This window comes from Diadema antillarum, unplaced genomic scaffold (genome assembly GCF_040938485.1).
Source record: "Diadema antillarum isolate AM-2024a unplaced genomic scaffold, OU_Dant_1.0 scf00000074, whole genome shotgun sequence".
Classification (NCBI taxonomy): domain Eukaryota; kingdom Metazoa; phylum Echinodermata; class Echinoidea; order Diadematoida; family Diadematidae; genus Diadema; species Diadema antillarum.
Window position 1 is genome coordinate 4,146,908 of NW_027270963.1, and position 22,578 is coordinate 4,169,485.

The window sequence follows — 22,578 nt, forward strand, 5'->3', positions numbered from 1 at the left end:
CTGAAACAAGATCCTATTGAACCATAACTTAACAAAAACAAAGAACTGCAAAAATATCCGTACTTTAGACTAGAAAGAGAAAACATCTAACAGACGGTCCACTTGCAAAACCGTAATCATATCTCAACTTGTTTGCTCAATAAACGTTCACAATGCTTCCACATGTAAATACAATGTCAGTACTTTTTTACAAAATCCACCGAGAAACAATACATCTATAGAGCAAAAGCAATGCACTTTGCCTCAGTAGATACATTATCTATGCTGAATACACACAATATCAACACATCTATACAGCTCACTGGTGTCTGCTTAGTCCCACATATACACTCTGAGGATGGGAGAGGGGACACTGGGCATGCTGACAAAACATGGCAACTTTTTCTCTATCACAACAAAAGACAGAGAAAAAAGTGGTACAGCTATCATGGTAATAAAAAAAGAGGGAAATATGAATGGCAATGGCAGTGTTAAACTATGTGCTTCTGCATTCATGGCAAGATGTAAATACAACAATTTTGTCACTTTTGAGGAAAAGAACTATTACTGGTTACTTAAAAAGTAACGTATTATGTATGTGTTGTCAGTTAATGACAGCCATTCTGAGTTTGCTCTTCTGAGGGGAGTAGAAATTATCAAAACCTCATGCAAACAGGCTAGCAACACCACAATGAGGATGATGACACAGCTCCTCCCCCGCCCCCCATATGTGCTGCTCATCAATCCTAAAGGAAATGGAATGTACAGTTGAATCCAATCTTTCTCAAAATGAAAATCTATGATAATGATGGAGAAATGTCACATGATATCTTAAGTCCAAAACCACAAGGGTGTCAATACTGTATGTTCGAGGGAGTTATCCCACCCATCTGCTAATAACCTGACTCTATCCAATCCCCCATCCAAAATGTTACATAACTGAACAATCTCTACCAGGAAAGTTGAGCAGTTTCACCAAAAAAAAAAACCCCAACAAAACAAAACAAATAATCAAAGAAACAAAAAACAGACGAACGAGAAACCCAATCTACCCCAAACATAAATGTAAATGTCACTACAGTAAGTGCGCATCACTACGTCTGCTTCAGCTATATCCAGTTCAGCACAAGTGTTAAAAATGTAAAACTAAACATAAAAAAAAAAAGGAATAACACCACTATGACACATTTGGCAAAAGATAGAAGGAGTGGAACAGCTGTGCAACCACCAGCTTTTGCTGATCACAAAGCGGAGAATCTCTGGCCAGTCACATGCTCAAAAGGAATGCAGATCAATAACATTGAATTACTACCCAGCAAAGGATTATCACCATACACGCTTGCTATGCATGTGCTAAAAGTGCAGTGGGTTTTTTTTTTCTCTCTCTCTCATTCTTTCTTGTCAGCATGTAATACTCAACGATATGATCATACCAGCATTTATTCCCAAACCACATGATCTAGTGAATATGTAAGTTGTTTGTGTAAATTTTCTGCTCTGACAGCCAGCCATAAAGAATTATGGCACTACACTTTCAACATGAGTAGTCTTACATCACAAATGAAAAAAAAAAGAATGTACATGAAAAGTAGTACGCTATAGATTGTTACAGTTATTCTAATATATCAGTGAGATTCATCTCTACAGGGAGGGGCCTTTGCACATAACAGACAGTGTGTCACAGCCAAAAGAAATAGTATAATGATATGAATAATGAAACATATCAGATGAGAAGTCGCTTGAGTTTTGAGGGAGGATTTCACATATGCCAGGGGCTGTCAAACTTGGTGTACTAAAAGGACAGAGTAAATCTGCATCATTCTACTATCCCACATTCAAAATGTAGTCTTCAGAAATCTGGTCATTGCCCATGCCTGGAGTGTAAATAATGTAGTACTGATTTGATCAATGCTGCATTTAAATCAATGGTTAGTACTATTTCCTGTAGGACTGCACATATATATGTACACATACGGTATACAATGTATTATGTCATCACTTGATACAACAATGAAGTACATGTATAAGAGTACCAGTCATGTGACTTTGACCTCGCAGCAGAACACAACTGAGCCAATCACTACACAACATGTATCTAATTTAAAATGTCCGCAATTCAGCCTGCGGGCTGCAATGGATGTCATCCAATAAAAACCTCTCAATTCAAAATCTGCAGTGTGCAGGTGAAAAAAAAAAAATGAAATCTGTCACAATGTGAACACCACTTGCCCAAACTGAACAAAAGTTCTTGTATGTGAGGAGGCCCCCATTTCAATACAAGAATTGTGATGTCAAGAAAGCGGGCTCACAATGAATGTTTTGCAACCATATCATGAATCCATACAAAGCAGACCCACTTGCATGGCACAAAGTGGAGCATAGCATGAAAAGATTTTACTATTTGTAGATAATGCCCAATCACTGCACCATTTGGAAAAAAGTGCACAGTCATGACAGATGCCTAAGCACCCTACGCGGTGCATCAACTTGTATTACAGTCATCTCTTCTATACATGTTATAGGTTATTGTATTGGTTATATTTCATCTACAGGAGTTAGTTTCATGTTGTTCTTCTACCTACGCTCCTCTCTACAACATAGGCCTCTCAAAATTACAGCAAACAGGAATTGTTAGGAACCACACTGAAGCAAATTGACGGGAAATAAATGACTTAGCATGTAACAAAATTTAAACCATACATTTTACAACCAGAAATAATACTTTCAATGAGAAGGTTGGCTTAAATACATGGAACAAAACATATCATAAGACAAGTCAGGACAAAAAGTATTACAGACAGCGAGATATGTGCCGTGATCAGCTTGAGAATACTTAGCAGGAGCCTTGGAAAGTGGCAGCAGCTGACCCATTGAGACCCGACACCCCTCCAGGACCATCCTTGCCCATGTCCTTGGTACCTACAACTTGGACCTGGGGCTTTGCTGCCTCTGAGAGCAGGTACTCTAAGTAGAGTGCCCTGGAGTGATGGAGAACCTTGCCCAGGTGGTGTTTCCGAACCATGCGGTCAAACAGCATGGCCATTTCATTGTAGTCCATCCGGTTGGCCATGATTCGCCTGCTCTGTCCCAGCAAGAGGGCTGCACACACAAACATCATGAAAGGATTCCCTCCCCCAAAGTCTTGCGGTGCGGGCAAGCCCCGATAGGGACTGTGAGAGGGGGAGGTAGGGGACTTTCCAGGTGACTTGATGGGTGACGATATGGGTCGAGCTTTCTGGGGAGACTTGGGAGGGGGAGACAATGGGTGAGAAGACAACAGAGGCGAACTCTCACTTCCGGGAGACGTCATCTCATCACTGGATTTCTGGTAAAAGGCAAGGCTTGTCGGGGGGCTCTTTCTCGCTGTGTCCAAAGGGTGCTCAGAAGCATGCTGGTCTGGACAGTTTGCATTCCTGCAAATCTTGCTGCTCTCTGAATTCTGGCTTATTTCAATGTGGAGTTCAGTTCTATAACCTTTGGGCTGTGATGGCTTAGCCTTCTTTTCAGCCGGTTCTGATTTTCCCCCAGACTGGCTGCCTGGATTATCCTCATCATGGTGATTACCATCAGATCCTGAGTGCTCCCTTTCTGTGTGCTTCACTTCAGATCCTTTGTCTTGATCCTCTTCCTTGAGGTGGTCCATGGAACTGCTATCAGTGCGTCCTGCCAGCGAGTGCTGAGATTTGTTCAGGCTACTCTGGCTGCCAAGACTGTCTTTAGAGGAGCTTCTCAGGCGTGAGAAACGGAAGCGGACTCTATCTATAGCATATGCAGATGGTGAGTTCCCAGTGGAAGGACCATTAAGACAAACGCCATCAGCCGGGGGATCTGGTGGAAGAGAGCTCCACATGATCTCCAACATCCTAAGGGCATCCTGGAAAGCAAATTCTCTCTTCAGTTCCAGGAGCAGCCACCTGTAGCAGAAGTACAGGTCATCAGCATTCTGCTCCTTGAGGTACTCGTAGAAGTCCGGAGCCAGACACCGGATGAGCTCTGTCAGGTGCAGGAATTTGACTGACATGGCGTGGCCATCTGGCATGAAATTTCCTTTCACACGTTTCATCAGACTGCAGAAACAGATGTAGGCTTGTGCCTCGTCTTTCATAACATAGAGAATGGGCGAGGCCAGGTCACTCATCCCCTGGCAGTAAGACACATCAGGATGTGCAAGAGAGTAGGTCGTCAACACATTGAACAGCTTTTTCCCATTTGGGTTCTCATCGCCATCAGCGTAAAACTTTTCGAGGCGGTCAGTCCGAACAACGTCCTTGCGAACCATATTCTTGATGTTCTTGAAGTCGTCACGGGGGTCATTGAGAAGCCTGTCTCGGAGCCTCTCGTACTCCTGTGACTTGGTGCGAATGTACTCCAGCCTCTCATTGCCCGTCATGCCCTCAGGGTATATATTCAGCAGATGGCGCCAGACAACCTTGCGCAGCGATGACTCCACCCCTCCCTTGTACACCCTGATGCGGAGCTCATGGGGCCTCTCTAGACGGCCCAGGGGATCGAGGAATGACCAGAACTCCTGGTCGTCCAGGGGTCGCATAGGCATCTCATACTTCTCCTCGGGAGTGTCGTCATTGGTGGTGAAGATACGCTGAAATCGATTGAATGTCTTCCCCACCTGATCCATGAATGCGCCGACGAGCGGCACAGAGTGGCTGCGATCGTTGGAATTGTGCATTGGTGCTTCCATCCCCGTAATGACATCCCAGTCCTCCAAGAGTCCTGCCAACCAAATGACAATACCATTATCATTATCAATTCTTTGGCAATCTCCTAGCCTGGCATGGCAGCAAAAAGTCAACTTACTGACTGTGACCCCTGGTTCTCACCACTCAGGTATTTCAAAACTTCACTAACACACTGACTACAACAAAGGTCTTTGATGTAAATAGTGGCATTACAGGTACAATGTGTAGATGTTGGCATTTCACTGTCACTGTACAATGTAGCTGGCATCACTTACAAAATGTATCTGAGAAACCCCCATTTTCACACCACAATACTGTATATTTCTATACTGGTGACTACTGTATACACCAAATATTTTGTGAGGTTTTTATTTTCGTGAATTTCGCAAGAATTTAAAAACACATGAAAATATTAACTCTGATCACGACATGAATGTGATGAGCAAGGAGTACATTTCATCGTTCCAGACTGTACTCCACAATCGCAAATTTAACCACTCGCCAAATTGTTGCGAAGTCCTGTTATTGTGAAAAAATTAGACTCACTAAATATATGACGCACAATTGTACACAGTATTCTCCACATTAACAGTTTGTATATATACCTGGTAAGCATTGCTTTTGCTACAGTTAGATCACAGGCAAGATAAGATGAGTATTTTTGATGAAAATCTGAGCATAACTGACGCTACAGAAGTAGCTGCTCCTACATAACAGAAAATACCAGAAACTTCAAGCATATACACTTCGTAGATTTGGTGAACGGTTAGAATAGAACCGCATGATAGCACATCAAAACATTTGCTACGATAATCCCATATGAAATGTGATAATCCCATATGAAATGTGATAATCCAATATGAAATGCACAATTTCAAACAACCAGTTTTCCTTGGCACACTATTTTTTGAGGGTGGATTAACATAATATTTCATGTAGTAATCAGATCTTTCTACAAGTTATCTTGCTTTGAAGTGAGTGAAGCAAACTTGGCAACAAGCACAGTATTGAAATAGAAGGAGAACATGTACTTGATGACAGGAAGTGGTCCCATCCCAGGAAGTTATCCTGGTTGCAGTGGTCTCACTGTAATCAAGCAAAACAAGGAAGTACTATATTGTTTTATGTGACCATTGCGGGCAAGCCCTGACCTCTGGGTGTCTTACCTGGTCCCTCGAATGGCTTGGCATCCACCTTAAGTCTCAGGCAGGGGTCGGAAGCCCCACAGATGGCTGCGTCTAGGTCCCAGTCAGACAGCATAGAAAGGTAGACCTCATGACCGCTATCATCATGGGACAGATACGTGATGGTGAAACCCCTGCAAGAGAATAGTATCGAGATACATCAAAACACTGTATCTCTCTGCAAAAAACAAACAAACAAACAAACAAACAAAACACACACACAACACAATCAATACTATTTGTACCTGCATCCTTTTGGTGATTCTCTCAGGTCAGTCACAGAGGGAAGTTTTCATTCATGACCATGCACAGTCTGTGTACAATTCCTTTTGGATTTTGGCGTTTTCTCGACAGCTAGAACTCCTCCCAACACAATGTGGCATAAGCTATGATAACATGCATTGGATAAAGTGTAGGATCTGTGGTACCTAATCTGCAAGGGACTAGAGATAGCCCCTAGAGGCCTTCCTAACTGTTTGTTATCTTCCTGGTGTCCTCCTGAACCAAGCCACTTCCAATACTTCCTGCTCGGGCACTTCCTGTAAAAGGATGTGCCACAGTGTCTATAAACAACACACAGCATCAAAACTTTTTTTTTGATACAGAATGTGGTAATAGAATAGCAGCATCAACATCATTGCAATGCTGTATCAAGGAAATAGTATTCATAAACTTCCCCCTAATCCTGATCTGCTCAAATCAAGCTCTCACAGACATATTAAAGGGTGTGTACAGTTCTGGTCGAGGTGAGGATTTAGCTTTGAACGTTTTGCGAGATATTCAGAAACCACTCTATGAGATGTCAAAGAGCATGCAATTCTAAAGGGTATCAAAAGTTTATTTGATGAAAATCGGTTTTGAAATAGTCGAGATATCCCAAAACAAAGTGAAACAAAGAGATCCTAATAAAGTTGTGGCCTGTCGCCTTTTATTATAATCACTTTTTTTTTATATCTCAGTCATTTAAAAACCAATTTTCATCAAATAAACGTTGAATCCTTCTTAAAATTACATGCTCTTTCATATTTCATGAGAGGTTTTTCATTATCTCACTTAGGAATGTAAAAAACATGAATCCCCACCTCACCCAGTACTGTACAGCCCCTTTAACACCACTTGAAATCAAAATTCTTACCACAAAGAAAAAGAAGAAGAGAACAACCAGTCTTTTAACAACTCTTTTGAATCGCAATAATATATTAAGTTTAACTGCGGTGTCACAGCACAATGAAATTGTCATCCCTGATGAATGGCCAGTAGGGCAAATTAAAACTCAAGCTTCCTGAAACGGTACATGGCAGAGCCTTTAATAAGAACAATGGCGTACAGTCACACATATCTGGCACACAAATCAAACACAGCCATATTTGAGATTTAAATGGTTGCTGCGAACATAAGCAGTAAAGTTAAAACACATGCTCAAACAGACAAACATGCAACACATTTCCGTATTATGCAACTTACATCTTGAGTTGGAAGGCTTGCATGAGGAGCAGCTGCAGCATATCAAAGCTGGTGATTTCTGGGTCAATGCTAAAGCTCTTGTACTCTGGCTGATGGAGCCCTGAGCATTTCTGTTAACAAGACCAAAAGGAAAACAAAACAAAACAAAACAAAAACGATAATATGTATGTTCCGTGTAAAATGTACTGCATGGTAAACATAATGCAAGCAGTCATGCAAAAGAAATGATAAGAATAGACAGACAACAGCAACACTTGAGTCACAGTTGCCTTGCACTCCTGTTGTGGGAAAATATAGTGCTCATTGCATGCATATTACAAGCAGTTTATGACCCCGTTTACTGTGCGGGGCTGGGCCGAGCCAAGGCCGAGCCCAGCCTCAATTGTGGGGCCGAGCCCCGCAATTTTGTCCGTTTACACTACTGGGCTCGGCCGCGCTTTTCATTCAAACCTTTCAATATTTTGTCGCAGTGGCGCTCTGCTTGTAAACAAATGCAATTTGGTATAGTCTGGTTTTCAGACCCTTTGCCAAATGAATTCCGTGGCGACGAAGTCGCCGTTCTGGCAAAGGCCTTTGCCGAAGGAAAAATCCTTTGCAGGACAAAACCACCTTAAACTACTGTATACTAGTTTTCGACGTTGAGGGGGTTAATATCCTGAGTAACGAAATAGTACAGGCAGAGGGTTTGGAAGCCACACTAAAATTGGCCACGCATTTAGCCCAGTTTGCGTTTACAGTGAGAAAAGGCCGGGCTCGGCCGCGGCTCAGCCGCGGCCAAGACCACCTCCAGAGCGTGGCCAAATGCGCGGCCAATTTTGGCCCCGCATTTGGCCTTTTGTGCGTTTACACTGAAATGAAGGCGGGCTCGGCCGCGGCTCAGCCCCTCGCACTGTAAACGGGGTCTAACTGTTTCTAAAAGAAACAAAGACTGCCCTCTCCCTCCTCTCCCATGAAGTCTGATATTCCTGAGAAAAGCATTTGAATGTATCAAAATGTTGCTCTTTCTTATACCATCCTGCACCTCATCTTCACATTTTGAAGTACTCATAGAACATTCCACATTTTGTCTATCACTCCGGACGGTAAAAGTCTAATCCAAGTCAAATATGTCCTTGATGTCAGGATTTGACCCTATCCTTTCAATCCTACCCTCACACACATGAAGCTTAAAGGGATGGTATAATGTTAGTTGACATGAGGATTGGGCTTTTAATGTTTTGTAAGATACCATGAAACCACTTATGAAATAGTATAGAGCACACCATTCTAAGAGAAATTCAAAGTTTATTCCATGAAAATCTGTTTTGGAATTGCTGAGACCTTCAAAAACAAAGTGAAACGAGACATGAAACTCCTCACTGAAGACGAGTTGGTGATACGCTGGGTTGATATTAGATACTGATCATCCGTGGTCGACAACGAAAAGAATGTGAATATGAAACGTTATCTGAAAAGAGTTAAACAATAATCAAAAATAAAAGTGTCCTGCGAGCATCGATCCCTCAAATGCGTGCATGCGAAACCGTTACTCTAACCACTCGGCCACGGAACATCCATGGAAATGGTAAGACAAAAAAACAATGTATAGATATAACAGGGGGAAAAGTCAATGCCCAACTTGACACCAGTGCATTCCTTTGTTATAGGTCAAAATTGATCGGAAATCAATGGATATTGTTACTCAATGTATCAGGAATGTGCATTTTCAAGTTGCTGATGCCCTGTGCGCTCGAAAACGTGCGCGGACGGACGCGAACGGGCGGAATTGTTTGGAACGCTTATAATTGTCTGAAACTTCGAGATTTCCCATTGGGAAGTCATTTTGAGCATTTTAAAATTTTGACGCGCGCGTCATGATGACCTGGGTAATTAGCATAGTAATGAACGATCAGGCATGACCTAAACGAAAATGATATAGAAATGACATTTAGTTATGAACTTATGATCGATCATGTGACATTGTCTGACAATCACAAAATGGCGCCTAGATGACGTCAGAGATATGTTATTGTCATGAACATGTTATTGTGGCTAGATATTGTCATGAATGTTGACTGAAAATTTCATGTCATTCCGTAATGTCATTGTTGAGATATTGTTCACGACACAAAATGTGCCAGAAAGAAAGAAGAATTTAAAAAAAAGACAGATTTTGACAATCACAATAGGTGATACGCTAAAGGTGGGTCCCATCTTTTAGTAGGATTGTTCTGTTTTGGATATCTCAGCCATTTCAAAACCAATTTTCACCAAAGAAACATTGAATTCCTCTTGGAATTACAATGTACACTGTCCATGTACACTTGTGTGTACACCATGTACAGTACATGCTCTTTCACATTTTAAAAGAGGTTTCTCATTATCTCAGCAAAAAATGTTAGAAACCCCTAGTTAGGTTTCAACCAAAACTATATGATCCCTTTAAGATTACCTTCAAGCACTCTGTTGCATAATATCAATGCAGCTTATACAGTACAATGTTTTTGTGCATACTGAGTTAAAATCCTAATAGCATTTACAACGTTTGCCCTTGACTACTAATTGCTATAAGATTTTTGTTGTTGATACCACATGGAATGACCATACACATATCTGCACATACATGTATCTTTGACCATCTCCTTGTATGGACTTTGATTCCATTTCATCATTCAGTTCCCAACTTCAATGAATAAATTGTACCATTTTAGAATATTACCTTCATCTTCAATGAAACAAGAAAAAAAAAAAAAACTTTACCATAAATCCAAGAAGTAATTAGCTGATTCATAACCTATCACTCAAAATCTAAATCTGTTCAGTTTGCTTTTGTATAATACAAAAGGTAAGTGACATACATGTACGTGACAAGGTATTAGAAAACCACAAAATCACTCTGGATTTTTCTTTAATAAAAAAAGCTATCATTCAAACAAATGATATGTAGACTGTATGATCTGATTTACAGCATGCTACATATCCACTCCCATGCTTGACATAGCAAACTAGAACTCGGTATTGGGCACATAAAATGGATAAAGAAGATGCTTGCCTGTCAACAGCAGTTTTGTAAGTGGGCTCATACCCACACACTCATTCAGGCAAGTTAGAGAAAATATAATTACATACCTCCTCCAAGGGAGGAGGTTATGTTTTCATTACCGTTGGTTTGTTTGTTTGTTTGTTTGTCTGTGTGCAAAATAACTCAAAAATTTGTGCACAGATTTAGATGAAACTTGCAGGAAAGGTTGAAAATGACACAAGGAACAGACGATTAAATTTTGGCAGTGATCCGGAAATTTTTATGGATTTTATGAAGGATTTTTTTATATTAAGGCAGGTAGGGTCAATGAACTTGGGAGTTCAAGCTGCGCATTTTTTAGGTTTTTATACGTGCACTGAAGTGCGTGCTCTAGTTTCTGTTAGGGCAAGGTGCGCTGCGCAGCTGAAGGTTTATGACGTAACAAAGGCTTCTATATTGGGAAATTGGGCAATTTTTCAGCATGTAATGGTACGTGTATGAGTGGAAATCACTGATCTCTGTGGAAGAGCAAAATCATCGGTGGAAATGAAGTAGCTGCTTGGCGGAGGTCTACGCTCTCAGAGTGCTTTTCTAGTTTGTAAAGTCATGATGATGTCTTTGCGCCTTTCGTGTCAGTACCCTTGATAAAAACAGGGTCAAATAATGTTTAAAAAGTGCACTCATCCATGCTGACATGCACGTATGCTTACTCAACGGGGAGACCATGTTATGCATACCAGCAGAGGACATTTGCCCAAGCCTGAATTTTAAACGATCAGGAGGGAGCGGGCTGCCCATCCATCTGGAACTGATGTGATGGCCTGCATTTTATCATCGCACAGGTACTAATAGCCAGTCATTAGTTGTTTGGCTAGTGTCAAGTTTCACACACTCCCAGGGTCTGGGCCCTGTATGGGCAGCTGATGGCCAAAAAAGAGCTTTGAGTGTACAGTAGATTCTTTTCTTTTTTTTTTTACTTTCTCATGACAGAGGTGATTGCTATCAATTGGTACACTCCCAGCACAGTACAGCATGGCAGTGCAGCACACCCTTTTTAAACCTCTCCATCCAGATTATTGAAACATCAACTTACAATTTACATGAACATCCACTATTTTCAGGATGGCTATTTCTCGTGATGAACACGTCACAAAATTGTGAGATATAATGCATGATATAATGCATAGGACAAGAGTACAATGACCTTATATGCTGCTCTTTTACCACTATCATTTCATGGAAATAATTGTCTACATGTTATTTCTACTCTGCTGAGAAAATTATTTTACCACTGGATATAACCACATGAAGTGAAAGCTGAAAATAGGGAGCTCTCGATTGAGGACGCCGACGTTAATTTTTGCGTGTCATGTGCAAATTTCTGCTATTGGCATATGTAGTTACAAGCTTGATTGATTACCCTAGAACATTATGCTTCCAGCACCCTTTAGGGTTGAAACATACTTTTTGTGAAAAGTACCAGTAATCTTAGTGAAGATATACATTTTGTATGTATACGTACAGTTTTAAAATATCAGTGACTAGTGAGACTGTGAAATTATCTCCTCCAATATGCACATATTGTACAGTATGTTACTGCAACTGATACTACTGTGTTGTGGCAATACATGACAACTTGGAATTCCATTACTTTCATTGTAGTTTACATAGGTACAATGTAGGTCAAAGTTACATGAGCCTGTATCATTCTGTTGATCTAATTTCCCCTAGATACTTCTTGAAGCAAACTTCACGATGGTGTGCATTGCACTCTTAGGCTACAAAATGCCTATCAACTGGTCAATTTTCTTTTCAGATCACTGGTGAATTCAAATTGAAATACCATGCAGCTGATATGTCTGTATCTTGCAACTCAAAAAAGAACAGTTGAAAGAGTATTTGTATCTGGCTGATTAAACCTGCAGGTTTTCATGTACACAGTGCACCCCTGTTATAACGAAATGCTCGAGACTTGCAGTTTTCTTTATTTCTTATAATGGAATTTCGTTATAACCAAACAAATACAATATAATAATAAAAACAAGGAAGCCACGCATATATGATATTCTGTTTGTTGAATACTTGATGTCATACACTGGAAAGCTGTGTGAACAGTAAAACGAATAGTTATTCAATTTCAGCTTATTGTATTACAATAACGCAAGTTCAACTCGGAAACTGTGCATGACACACCAAGCGAACACACAGTGATGTGACGCTTTCTCCCATGCAGAGACACATACACAAATGCTTGTTCCGCTACTTATTTTGAAAAGCGATCCTCAGTTCATTATAACGGAGCACATTTCTTTTGTTTTTCTTTGTCAGTGGTGCTCAGAAAAGACTTCGTTATAACGAAAATTTCCCTATAACCGTGTTCGTTATAAAGTTCTGTAAGCAATTATTGTACCATAGACTTTAATGGCGATAATTTTGGGACTAGAAGTTTTACTTCGTTTTAACGAAATTTCGTTATAACCGTGTTCGTTGTAATGGGACTGCACTGTACAAGAATATTTTCCAGAAACATGAACATCCTCTTAGAATTGTATGCTCTTTAACATCTCATAAAGAGGTTTCTACATCTCATGTAAGTATCTTGTAAAAAGTTAAAAGCTAAATTCCCGCCTCAACCAATACTCTACCATGGTACCATCGCTTTAAACTCTTGTTAATTACATATTTACTCTACTTGTTTATAAGATATGTTATTGTAACGATAGCAATCTCCATGCCTGAAGAGGAAGCTACAGCAAATCCTTTTGGTGCCCTGGAAAAACGTGTGAAAAAACATTTTGTTAAATTCTGATTAAATGTCTTCTGAGTAGCACTACCCTATTGTGTCCACATTCATATGCTTACAAAGGACAATTTATCTGTTCAGTGACATCTGGCACTCACAGAATACATTGTATGTTCACACTGGGTAAGAATGTACCTAGACGTGCTAAATACCAACAGCTACAAGTTGCCCGCAAACCTGTGGTAAGACATACAGTAGTTCAGAATGTATACAAGAATTTGAGCAACTTGTTATTTCACAGGTGAATAACACATTTTGGTAATATTTATAAACTACACGTAAATCCCATGGGGGAATTCTCCCATGCTGCCATGAGATAATATTTACGGTACATATCCCCAAGTGTACACACTTTATTTTCCGAAGGCCATTCTTTATTTGATAAAAATAATATAATTATTCTATTATATAGAGACAGTGGTGCCAATTGACTAATAATGATCAGTGATAAAGCCTAAAGTAAACACACACTATCTATATGCCAGAAAGCATAGCACAAGTACCACCGGTGACGTGAATAAATATTGTAAGAAACCCACATGCTGCCAACAGTCTGCTGCCAGGGATTTTACTTCCCAGCTGGCCAGACTGTTCAGTACCGTATGACAGCCACTTGTTACAAAGTACTCCGTATGCTAGCACAGAGAAGACTGCACATTAACTGATTGTCACAGCCACACACTGTGACTGTGCACTGTACATGGGAAGAACTTACATTGTATTTCTTGAGAGACATGCTGTGCTGAATGCAAGTAGGTAGAACATTTATAAATAATCAGTGGAAACCCCATTTCCTTTGCTCATATTTCCACTAATAAATTATATGAATTTCTGGTCAGTTTTCTTCTGTTTGTGTTTGTTAGTATATTACATGTACATTTATAAATAAGAGACACAAACAAATGTCAGCGAACATCAAGGAAAATCAAAATTACAGCTGTAGTGTTAAAAAAAAAACAAAAAAACTTTGACATTAGGGCCTAAGAATATCATGGAAAAGCCTTCTTCATGTGATGTCACATTTCTGGGAATGTTCTTCTTTTGCTTGAATTGTAGAAGGCTACTAACTTCACATGTGTTATGTTGAATATGTGTACATGTATCCATATACCTTGTTATAACCTATACAATGGGTACATAAATTTACATTCACACTACAGTATATGTATACATGACATTCAATACAGTTGTATACAAAATATTATCCACATTCCAGACATTACTCACTCACACATGAATACATGGACAATCACCTTTTTTTTATCATGAAGCATATGATTGTACAGTAAATGATGATATGATGCAAAGGGCTAGGTGATTATCTGATAAACAATGTGTGCTAGATTTTTTTTGTTTGCCTCTACACGTGCTATATACAATGTAGATAACGTAATATCTAGAAGTTTAACTTCACAATACACTATGTACCTAGCCTCCCACTTCTCAATCTGATTGACATTATGGACACTTTTATAATTTTGGAACACCAGTCACTGAAATAAGGCAACAATGTTCTGAGAGGGAATTTGGCCCAATTACATTGATTAACAGTGAGTGCAGTTCAAAAGATTTGTAAAACAGGTCAGTGATATTTGACGAAAAGTATGACAATTCATACTAAACCTGTGATATGAAGAACTTTGGTTACAAATTTCCTGTGAAATATTTTATGTGAGAGGCTACATCAGTCTGTGAAATGTCAGGGACATGATTCACCTAAAATATAACGATTCACAAAATTTGATGTTTATTTTACACAACATAAACATTTTCTTCATTTGTTACTGACATACATTGTAACAAGGGAGGTAAGACAAGCACTGTAACTTTTATCAAATGACTATGACAATTGACATAATATCAATATTTACAATGAAAATATATACATGTTGAATTCTCCTTAAATTTTCCTTATTGTAGCATGCCACTAAATAATTGTGACATCACAAACTGTTGTAGTCTTCTCTCTCAATGCAGCACGGATGAAGCAGCTGCATCTCTCTTCCTAATGAGACTGACTGGAACAGTCTTTAGACTTTATTTACATTCAAAATCTGTACCAAATGCCGCATTCACAAGGACAGTGTAAACAAGTTTCATCAACCAGCGTTCAGCTCTTGCGCCGACCAGCCAAAATCAAACAAAAAGTTTGAAGTGCATACTTTGAATGGTTTATTTCAAACATGAAAATTACAAGGGTAAAAAGGTAGAGTCCAATAAATGGGATTTACAAGAGCTCGATCTGAGGCCAAGGCTGTTGCTAAAATCTCACAAGTACAAAAAAGTTTTGACTGCATTTCTATTTCATTATGTGTGGTCTGTGAATAATACTAGTACACTGCTAGATGTCACTGATCATGTACATGTATGCCTGATAGAAGACTGCAAGCATACCCCTAACACTAAACAAGGAAAATGAAAGCAAATGAGGAAATGATGAAGATGAAGATGAACGTAAAGGGGTACTAGAGGTAGCAAAAGAAGAAGCAGAAAAAGACGTAGGAATGTAGGAAAAGGAGAATATTCAGATGAAGAGAGAATAAAGAGGGGGAGTAGCGAAGGAGGAATATGAAGAGAAAGTGAAAGGAAGAGAAAAAGATGGAGAAGACTTACAGCAACTTGACATGAAGTAGAGAGAGAAAAAAAAAATCTGAGCTGCATAGTTGTAATTGCCACTGCCAGCGGCATAACCTGTAAGACAATGTGGTTGAAAATGATCCTTGGACTGGGGCCTCCTTTCCCGGACTGGTTTATAATTACTAATATAAATTCTATATCAGGAGATTAACATAAATTCTAAAAGGAGAATAAACCTGCAGAGTAACCTTTATTTTGTTATGTTCCTGCAACATCAGCTACCTTCACACTGTACACTCTGTACATGTACAATTGTACATGTACATGACATGATCAGAGCTTTTAGAGTCTGCAATGCCAAAGTGTATGGGTCTGCAACTCATTTGCCTATTTCACAAACCCCCTGCCCCCATGAGTTAGGGACATACAGTGTAAATAGTGTCGAACCTAGCTTGACACGGTTGAACCTTGGCACTGGAAGTCAAACCTAGCCTTTGACCTTGGTGCACATGCATGACTGAGCATTGTACAATTTGTATCTATTATAATCTATGGGCCAAAATAACCAAAAATGTGACAAAAATGGAGAAATGCTAAGAAATTCACCTTTCACCTCAGATGTAGAGGTCAATTTATGACGAGATTTTATCACATGGATCTACCTTTATTGTTCGAAATGTTCATGTTATACCTTCTACAGTACTGTACAATACGAAATTTGAGCCTCATTTGCTGTTTTTCTCATTGTTGTCCACTCAGTACAAATGTGTATGGCCATACTGTTAATTGTGGGTATGAACAGTACTAATGATTCTGGTGTATGAGTACATGTACACCATTGTAACATGTGAAAGACATTGATAACAATGTATTCCATTACGAAAACTGTGTCCAGAATTAAGTATTTATAATGTGACTTTGCAATTATGCATCACACTCGATGATAAATTTTTCAAGAGCGGTTACATGGTACATTTTCCAAATATCAGGCTGAATAATTCCTACATAATTTTGCAAAATTCATAATTTTCAGGACTTTGTAAATAACCAGAATATACAATACCATTCAGCTCTCCTACTAACAGACTATCTTTTTTTATCATCCTTACATATATCTCTCTGCTTCATTCCCTGTGTAGCTGGCAAGGTCAAATAGCTTGATTCCTAATCCTGTACTATGACAGTTTCAAATCACTGTGTGAGCCACTGATAGTATGACAGCTACCCAGTAAGTGGCTAAACTTCATTCCAATCAGGGGGGCATTTCGTGAAGCATTTTGTCCAACAAAGTTGTCGGACATATTTGCTTTCAGCCAACAATCGGGTGGGGGTGTTTCATCAACGTTTGTCAGCGCTGACAACTTGAATCACCATAGTAACAGTCAGTGACAAGAGCATCTCAGCCAATCAAAACCAAGGATTTTGCTGAAATTGTCAGCGCTGACAAACGTTTGTTTGTTTGTTTGTTCATTTCCATCTGAGAGATGGCTGGATAGCCCATATTCAGCTACGTTAAGCTGGTCTTCCATGGGGTCCAATTGGATGTGAGGTGGGACCACTTCACCGGGTTAAACACCCTGCTCTTTGCGATGAATGAATGAAGCGGGATCTTTTATGTGCATGAGTTGTTACTCTCTTATACACGGGACCTCCATTTTATGTCCTATCCGAGGGACAGAGTGTTTTGCCTCTTGCTAGAGGGGACGCCGGGACGGTATGCTTACACACAACATTGCTCAGTCCAGACTCGGGTTCGAACCTGGGACGCGTGATCGTGAGGCAGACGCGCTACCGACTGAGCCAACTCACCGTTGATGAAACACCCCCCTGGGCACCGTTTCATCAAACTTCAAAGTTGTCAGCGCTGACAAGTTGTCAGTCTCTGACAATCACCATAGTAACAGTCAGTGACCTGAGCTTCTCAGCCAATCAAAACCAAGGATTTCACTGAAATTGTCAGAGACTGACAACTTGTCAGCATTGACTAAAATAAATTGATGAAACACCCCCCAGATGCAAGGATTTCAGTAGGTCTAGGCCTAGCTTGTCTTGTATAAATTTTAAAAGTTTGTCAGAAAAATATCCGACCGTAACACTTCATGAAATGCCCCCTGATTAGCGACATTGACGGGTACCTGCTGCATGATCATACCCAAGTAGCTATCTGCTGCTATAGTATTAAGCAGAGCCCTGTCACTATACACACAAGTGACACAAGTGGGCTAACCTGCTGGCGGTGGCAGTGCCAGTCGCAGTGCTGCTGCATGATCAAAACCCAACCCTGTCTTCCTTATCATTTCTGTTCTTCGCTTTTGTTAACTCTTTTGGTTCTTATCTGTTGTCTCTGGCAATACTCCTGACAACATTAGTACATGACGATTAGTGTATCGTTAAATTTCTTTTTGCGAATCAACCGCAGTTCTCCAGGACTGCGGAGGTCAACAAAAGAAAGGTATTTTACACTGAACATTACGGCAACTTCAAGACATGGGACTACATAAAATCTACAGGCACCAACGCTCCCAACGCGCGTACTGTACAAATACATGCATACTAGCTCAGCTCACTGACACTGAGCCTACTGTTCCCTTACCATGACTTGTACTCTAATCGCATCTCTCCGTCGTATACCCATCTTTCCACCAATACCTGCCATCTTAGCCACGACATTCATTTTTCCTTTCCTCGTATTCAGAAGGTCGTCAATCCCCGTTGATATAAAGTGAAACCATGTGAAAAATGGTCAATTCCATTACATCTTGAAAGCACTCTTACAGAGTCCTCCGTAAGCTTCGCCTTCAGAAACCCTAGATCGTTTCACTATAGCCAGCATAGCATGCATACATGTACTATACTGCACTGACATGCACATGCCACCGTGGTGTATACCCATAGAAAATAGTCACGTTATACACACACACTATACTCTGCTGCTGTTGCAGGGCCGCCTCGTCGGAGGAGATCACAGCCACGTCACACAACGTAGAGCTGAAGTTTAGGAACAGCGAAATATCATAATGTGCATCCAATGAACATAACATCAATGAAACGCCTACGCATCTGTTTTCAATAACTACTTTAGTACCCAGTTACTGTACTAGTTCAACCGTATACAAATACATAAATGTACTGTATCACCGCTGTGTTTAATAGTTACAAAAGTTTACTCATTTTATTTTTTTTCTTTATCGGGATCGAGTGTCGCTCCACGGCAAAAAGTTTTGATATCGGAATATTGAGATTAACTCTCTCTAGTCTAATCAACCAAGCAGATTTCTACGAATATCTTCTCATGAATGTTTAGAGTCCTACTAATTGATTAGGATCGTTTAGAGTTTTTCAGTTTGTTTCATTGTTTGTTTGCTTGGGTTTTTTTTAAGGAAAGAAACAGAAATTCCGCAGGTGTAGTAAACAATTAATTCAGCAAAATAAAATAAACATATCAAAGGATATGAATGTGCCTAGTTACCGGGGTTAAAAAAGTGTGTGTATGTGTGTGTGTGTGTGTGGGGGGGGGGGGGGGGGGGGGGGAGGAGGGGGGCAAAGTGGACTATAATAATAATATCCTACGTACGATCGAACTTTAGAATCAGACATTTAGTAAAACGCCGAGAGTCACTATAATATATGGGCTGATCATAGAGAATTCAGGCCGAGGAGAAACAACGATATCCAGGTCTTCTAGCTGCCCGTGTGATCCGATAGAGCTATAGTACCGTCTAGGTGAAATGTTTCTGAAAAAAAAAAGGGGGGGAAACCTACAACAAAACTAAACAAAAAAAAAACCCTTGAAAGATCTTTGAAAAACCAAAAATGTAATATTTTTCCAACAAATTTCTCAGTGATCTTGCAGAACGTTTTATTATTTTTTAACATGTCGGAAAAATCCTTTTAAAAAAAATTACAGTGGATACGATATCCAGGTTTGTGTAATATCCATGACTATTGACTATACGAGTTGTTAAAATCATACATTTTGTTTTGATGGTTCATTGACAATTAATGCTCTAGTCCAGTAGACTTTTAGATTATTTCAAAGACTAATGTATAAACCAAAACGCCAGGGTCTGAGTGTGAAAGAAAAATAAATGCAAGGAGTTAAGATTAGTTTTGAATGAAGTTGATATAAAGAATGAATATAACAATGGACCAAGTAAGCTTCCCTGCATGGGAGACACCACAAACTAAGTCTGGTTGGAAAAAGCAGCGGCCATATAGTCTTAGTAATCGAGACAAATTGTATGCGGTTCTTGATCTATCCGAAGGCCTTCCATCGTATACCATATAATGATACAATTTATTTTTGTAAAGAAGCAAGTTGAGATCGATAGTGTCGAAGGTCCGAAGAAGTCCAGAAATACACCTGTCGTATGTTGAAGTTTGTCTAAAGCTTTTACAACTTTTTTTGATAATTAATGTAAGAAGTGCATGAGAAGTGCAATGTCTTTTTTCGGAAGGCGAATAAAATTGTGAGTTGGATATAATAATCTTCAATATTCAAAGATTCTAAAAGTGTATAAGATAAACTTTTTTCAGCAATTTAGATATAGATTGGTCTATAATTACAAATATTTTCCTTATCTCCTTTTCTTTTATAAATAAGAATTACCGTAGATATTTTCAAACCATTCGGGACAACCCCAAGTTGTAAAGATAATAATAATAAAATAAACAAAAGTTCAACAATACGTATTATACTTTTCAACAGAATATTACCAGTGTACCATCATCTATGTAACTACATCATTATATTTTATCTTTGTTATATCTTGCTTATCATTACATCTATTTGTAACACTACTGATAATTTTCCATGTATTTTGCATATTACAATTAACACACAATGATATCTGATCATTGAAATATTGTCTTTACTTCACGCAGTATCTTGTAAGAATGTTTTTGTACGCAGTATACACTCACAATGAGATTGTTTAGTCCAATTTATTTTATATGATATAGACTGTTTTTGAGATCAATCAAAAGTAAAACAGACTTGGAAATTCAGGGGATTTTGGTTTCACTCAAGGAATATGTATATTACTAAGTATGAAGGCAGGGTATGTATAAAATTATTGTATAGCATAAATTTGTATGTTGGGAATCATGAATTACACACCAGTCTACTGTTCTGAGGCCATCTTTAAGGATTTTAAAACGATATAAATGACATAGAGTCGAGAAGCTCTTGAGGAACGCTTTGGCTGTGGCATTTAGCAATATTGAAATCCCCTACAAGAAAACAATATTCAAATATTGAAAAAAGTATATAAGCGCTAAGTTCTGAATATTTAATTGTCCTGTAAATAACTTTGTGCAAGTCGAATTAGAGGCGGTATGTGTGACATGGTTGTACATTCTTAAAATCAGAAATATCGATTTCAACCGCGGATGATTCAGTATCCTCATTCATAATACTGAGATTGTTGTAAATTGAATAATCTAAATCTTCTTTGATATAAAAAGCAACTCCACCGCCAATTCGATTTCTTCTACTATATTTTCCATCAAATAACAACCAGGTTGAGAATAATGTATTTCTGAATTCTCTATGAGCCAAGTTTCTGTAAGTCCTATCACCGAAAATGTAGATTGAAGTGGATTATATCAAGCAATAATTTCATATTTCATCAAGCAATAATTTCAAATTATCAAAATTACATCTAAGACTTCTTATGTTTATTCAGTTCATTATTGAAAAGTTATCATTTACATTGCATAATATTTGAACTGGTTTATTGTAAAATTATGTGAACTGAGATAATCAAAAATTCACAGTGCTAGTGAGGAAACGAACTTTTTGTCCTAAAGGCTGTGTCACACCTTTCAGGGCAAGCCTTGCGTACGACTTGCGAAGAACAATTTTACTACCCGGAGGTCCCCGTAGATGACCCGCACATGACAGAACTTAGCACGTATCTCATCCATAGTCGCCCGGAGGTGCGCACGTAAATCTTTTTACCCGCAACTATGTTTAGGCCCTGTCACACCTTTCCGGGCAAGTTACGCGGGCTTGTTGAGTGTAGGGATTTTCCAGCATACCTGGCATTCCTGAGGGCGGACTATATTTGAGCGAGTCAGTGCTTGTGTCTTACTTGCTGGGCGCGTTCTACCTAAATTCTACTTGCGAGTATACTGTGTGACCTTTTACCAGTCGCGTGGGGGCTGACAACTCAGTGAAGGAATTCCTCTGAAGAAATGGCTGAAATCCCACAGAATGTCATTATCTTGGCTGCATACGAGACTGCGAAGTACCTGCGTGGGAGTTGTCTGCGAGGTGCTGCCGATAAGTATGACCCCGTTTACAGTGCGGGGCTGGGCCGAGCCCAGCCTCAATTGCAAGGCCGGGCCCAGCAATTTCGTCCGTTTACACTGCCGGGCTCGGCCGCGCTTTTGATTGAAACCTTTCAATGTTTTGTCGTAGTGGCGCTCTGCTTGTAAACAAACGCAATTTGGTATTGTCTGGTTTTCAGACCCTTTGCCAACTGAATACCATGACGACGAAGTCGCCGTTCGGACAAAGGCCTTTGTCGAAGGAAAAAATCCTTTGCAGGACAAAACCACCTTAAACTATCGACGTTGAGGGGATTCATATCCTGATTAGCGAAATAGTACAGACAGAGGGTTTGGAAGCCAGACTAAAATTGGCCGCGCATTTGGCCCGGCCAGTTTGCGTTTACACTGAGAAAAGGCCGGGCTTGGCCGCGGCTCGGCCGCGGCCGAGCCTCGCACTGTAAACGGGGTCATTGGGCCTCCTACTGGCGTTCTGCGTGGACCTCTCCGGCATTCCCGCGACTCACCCGAAAAAAAAACAAAACAAAATGGCCATGCTCAAAACTTGGCTGCGGTTAAATTGGACTTGCGTGCAAGCGC

At 39.7% G+C, this 22,578-nt stretch overlaps 1 protein-coding gene across 1 annotated transcript; it reads right to left on the reverse strand.

The window, feature by feature from the left end:
* Positions 1-1,980: 1,980 nt before the first annotated feature.
* LOC139717296 (TBC1 domain family member 25-like) lies at positions 1,981-18,517 on the reverse strand. Its single transcript, XM_071628788.1, has 4 exons — positions 18,299-18,517; positions 7,325-7,434; positions 5,843-5,994; positions 1,981-4,710 (listed from the first exon to the last, which is right to left on the reverse strand). The coding sequence occupies exons 1-4, from the start codon at positions 18,377-18,379 to the stop codon at positions 2,813-2,815; spliced, it is 2,241 nt and encodes a 746-aa protein (XP_071484889.1). The 5' UTR covers positions 18,380-18,517; the 3' UTR covers positions 1,981-2,812.
* Between the last annotated feature and the right edge of the window lie 4,061 nt (positions 18,518-22,578).

Bases quoted from the DNA above. Each gene is read 5' to 3' on its own strand.
- LOC139717296 (XM_071628788.1), bottom strand. From the start codon at position 18,379: ATGAATGTCGTGGCTAAGATGGCAGGTATTGGTGGAAAGATGGGTATA. The intron at 7,435-18,298 runs GTAAGGGAACAG...TCTTGTTAACAG, and splicing joins CGATTAGAGTACAAGTCATG to AAATGCTCAGGGCTCCATCA. The intron at 5,995-7,324 runs GTAAGTTGCATA...ATTCTCTTGCAG, and splicing joins CAAGCCTTCCAACTCAAGAT to GGGTTTCACCATCACGTATC.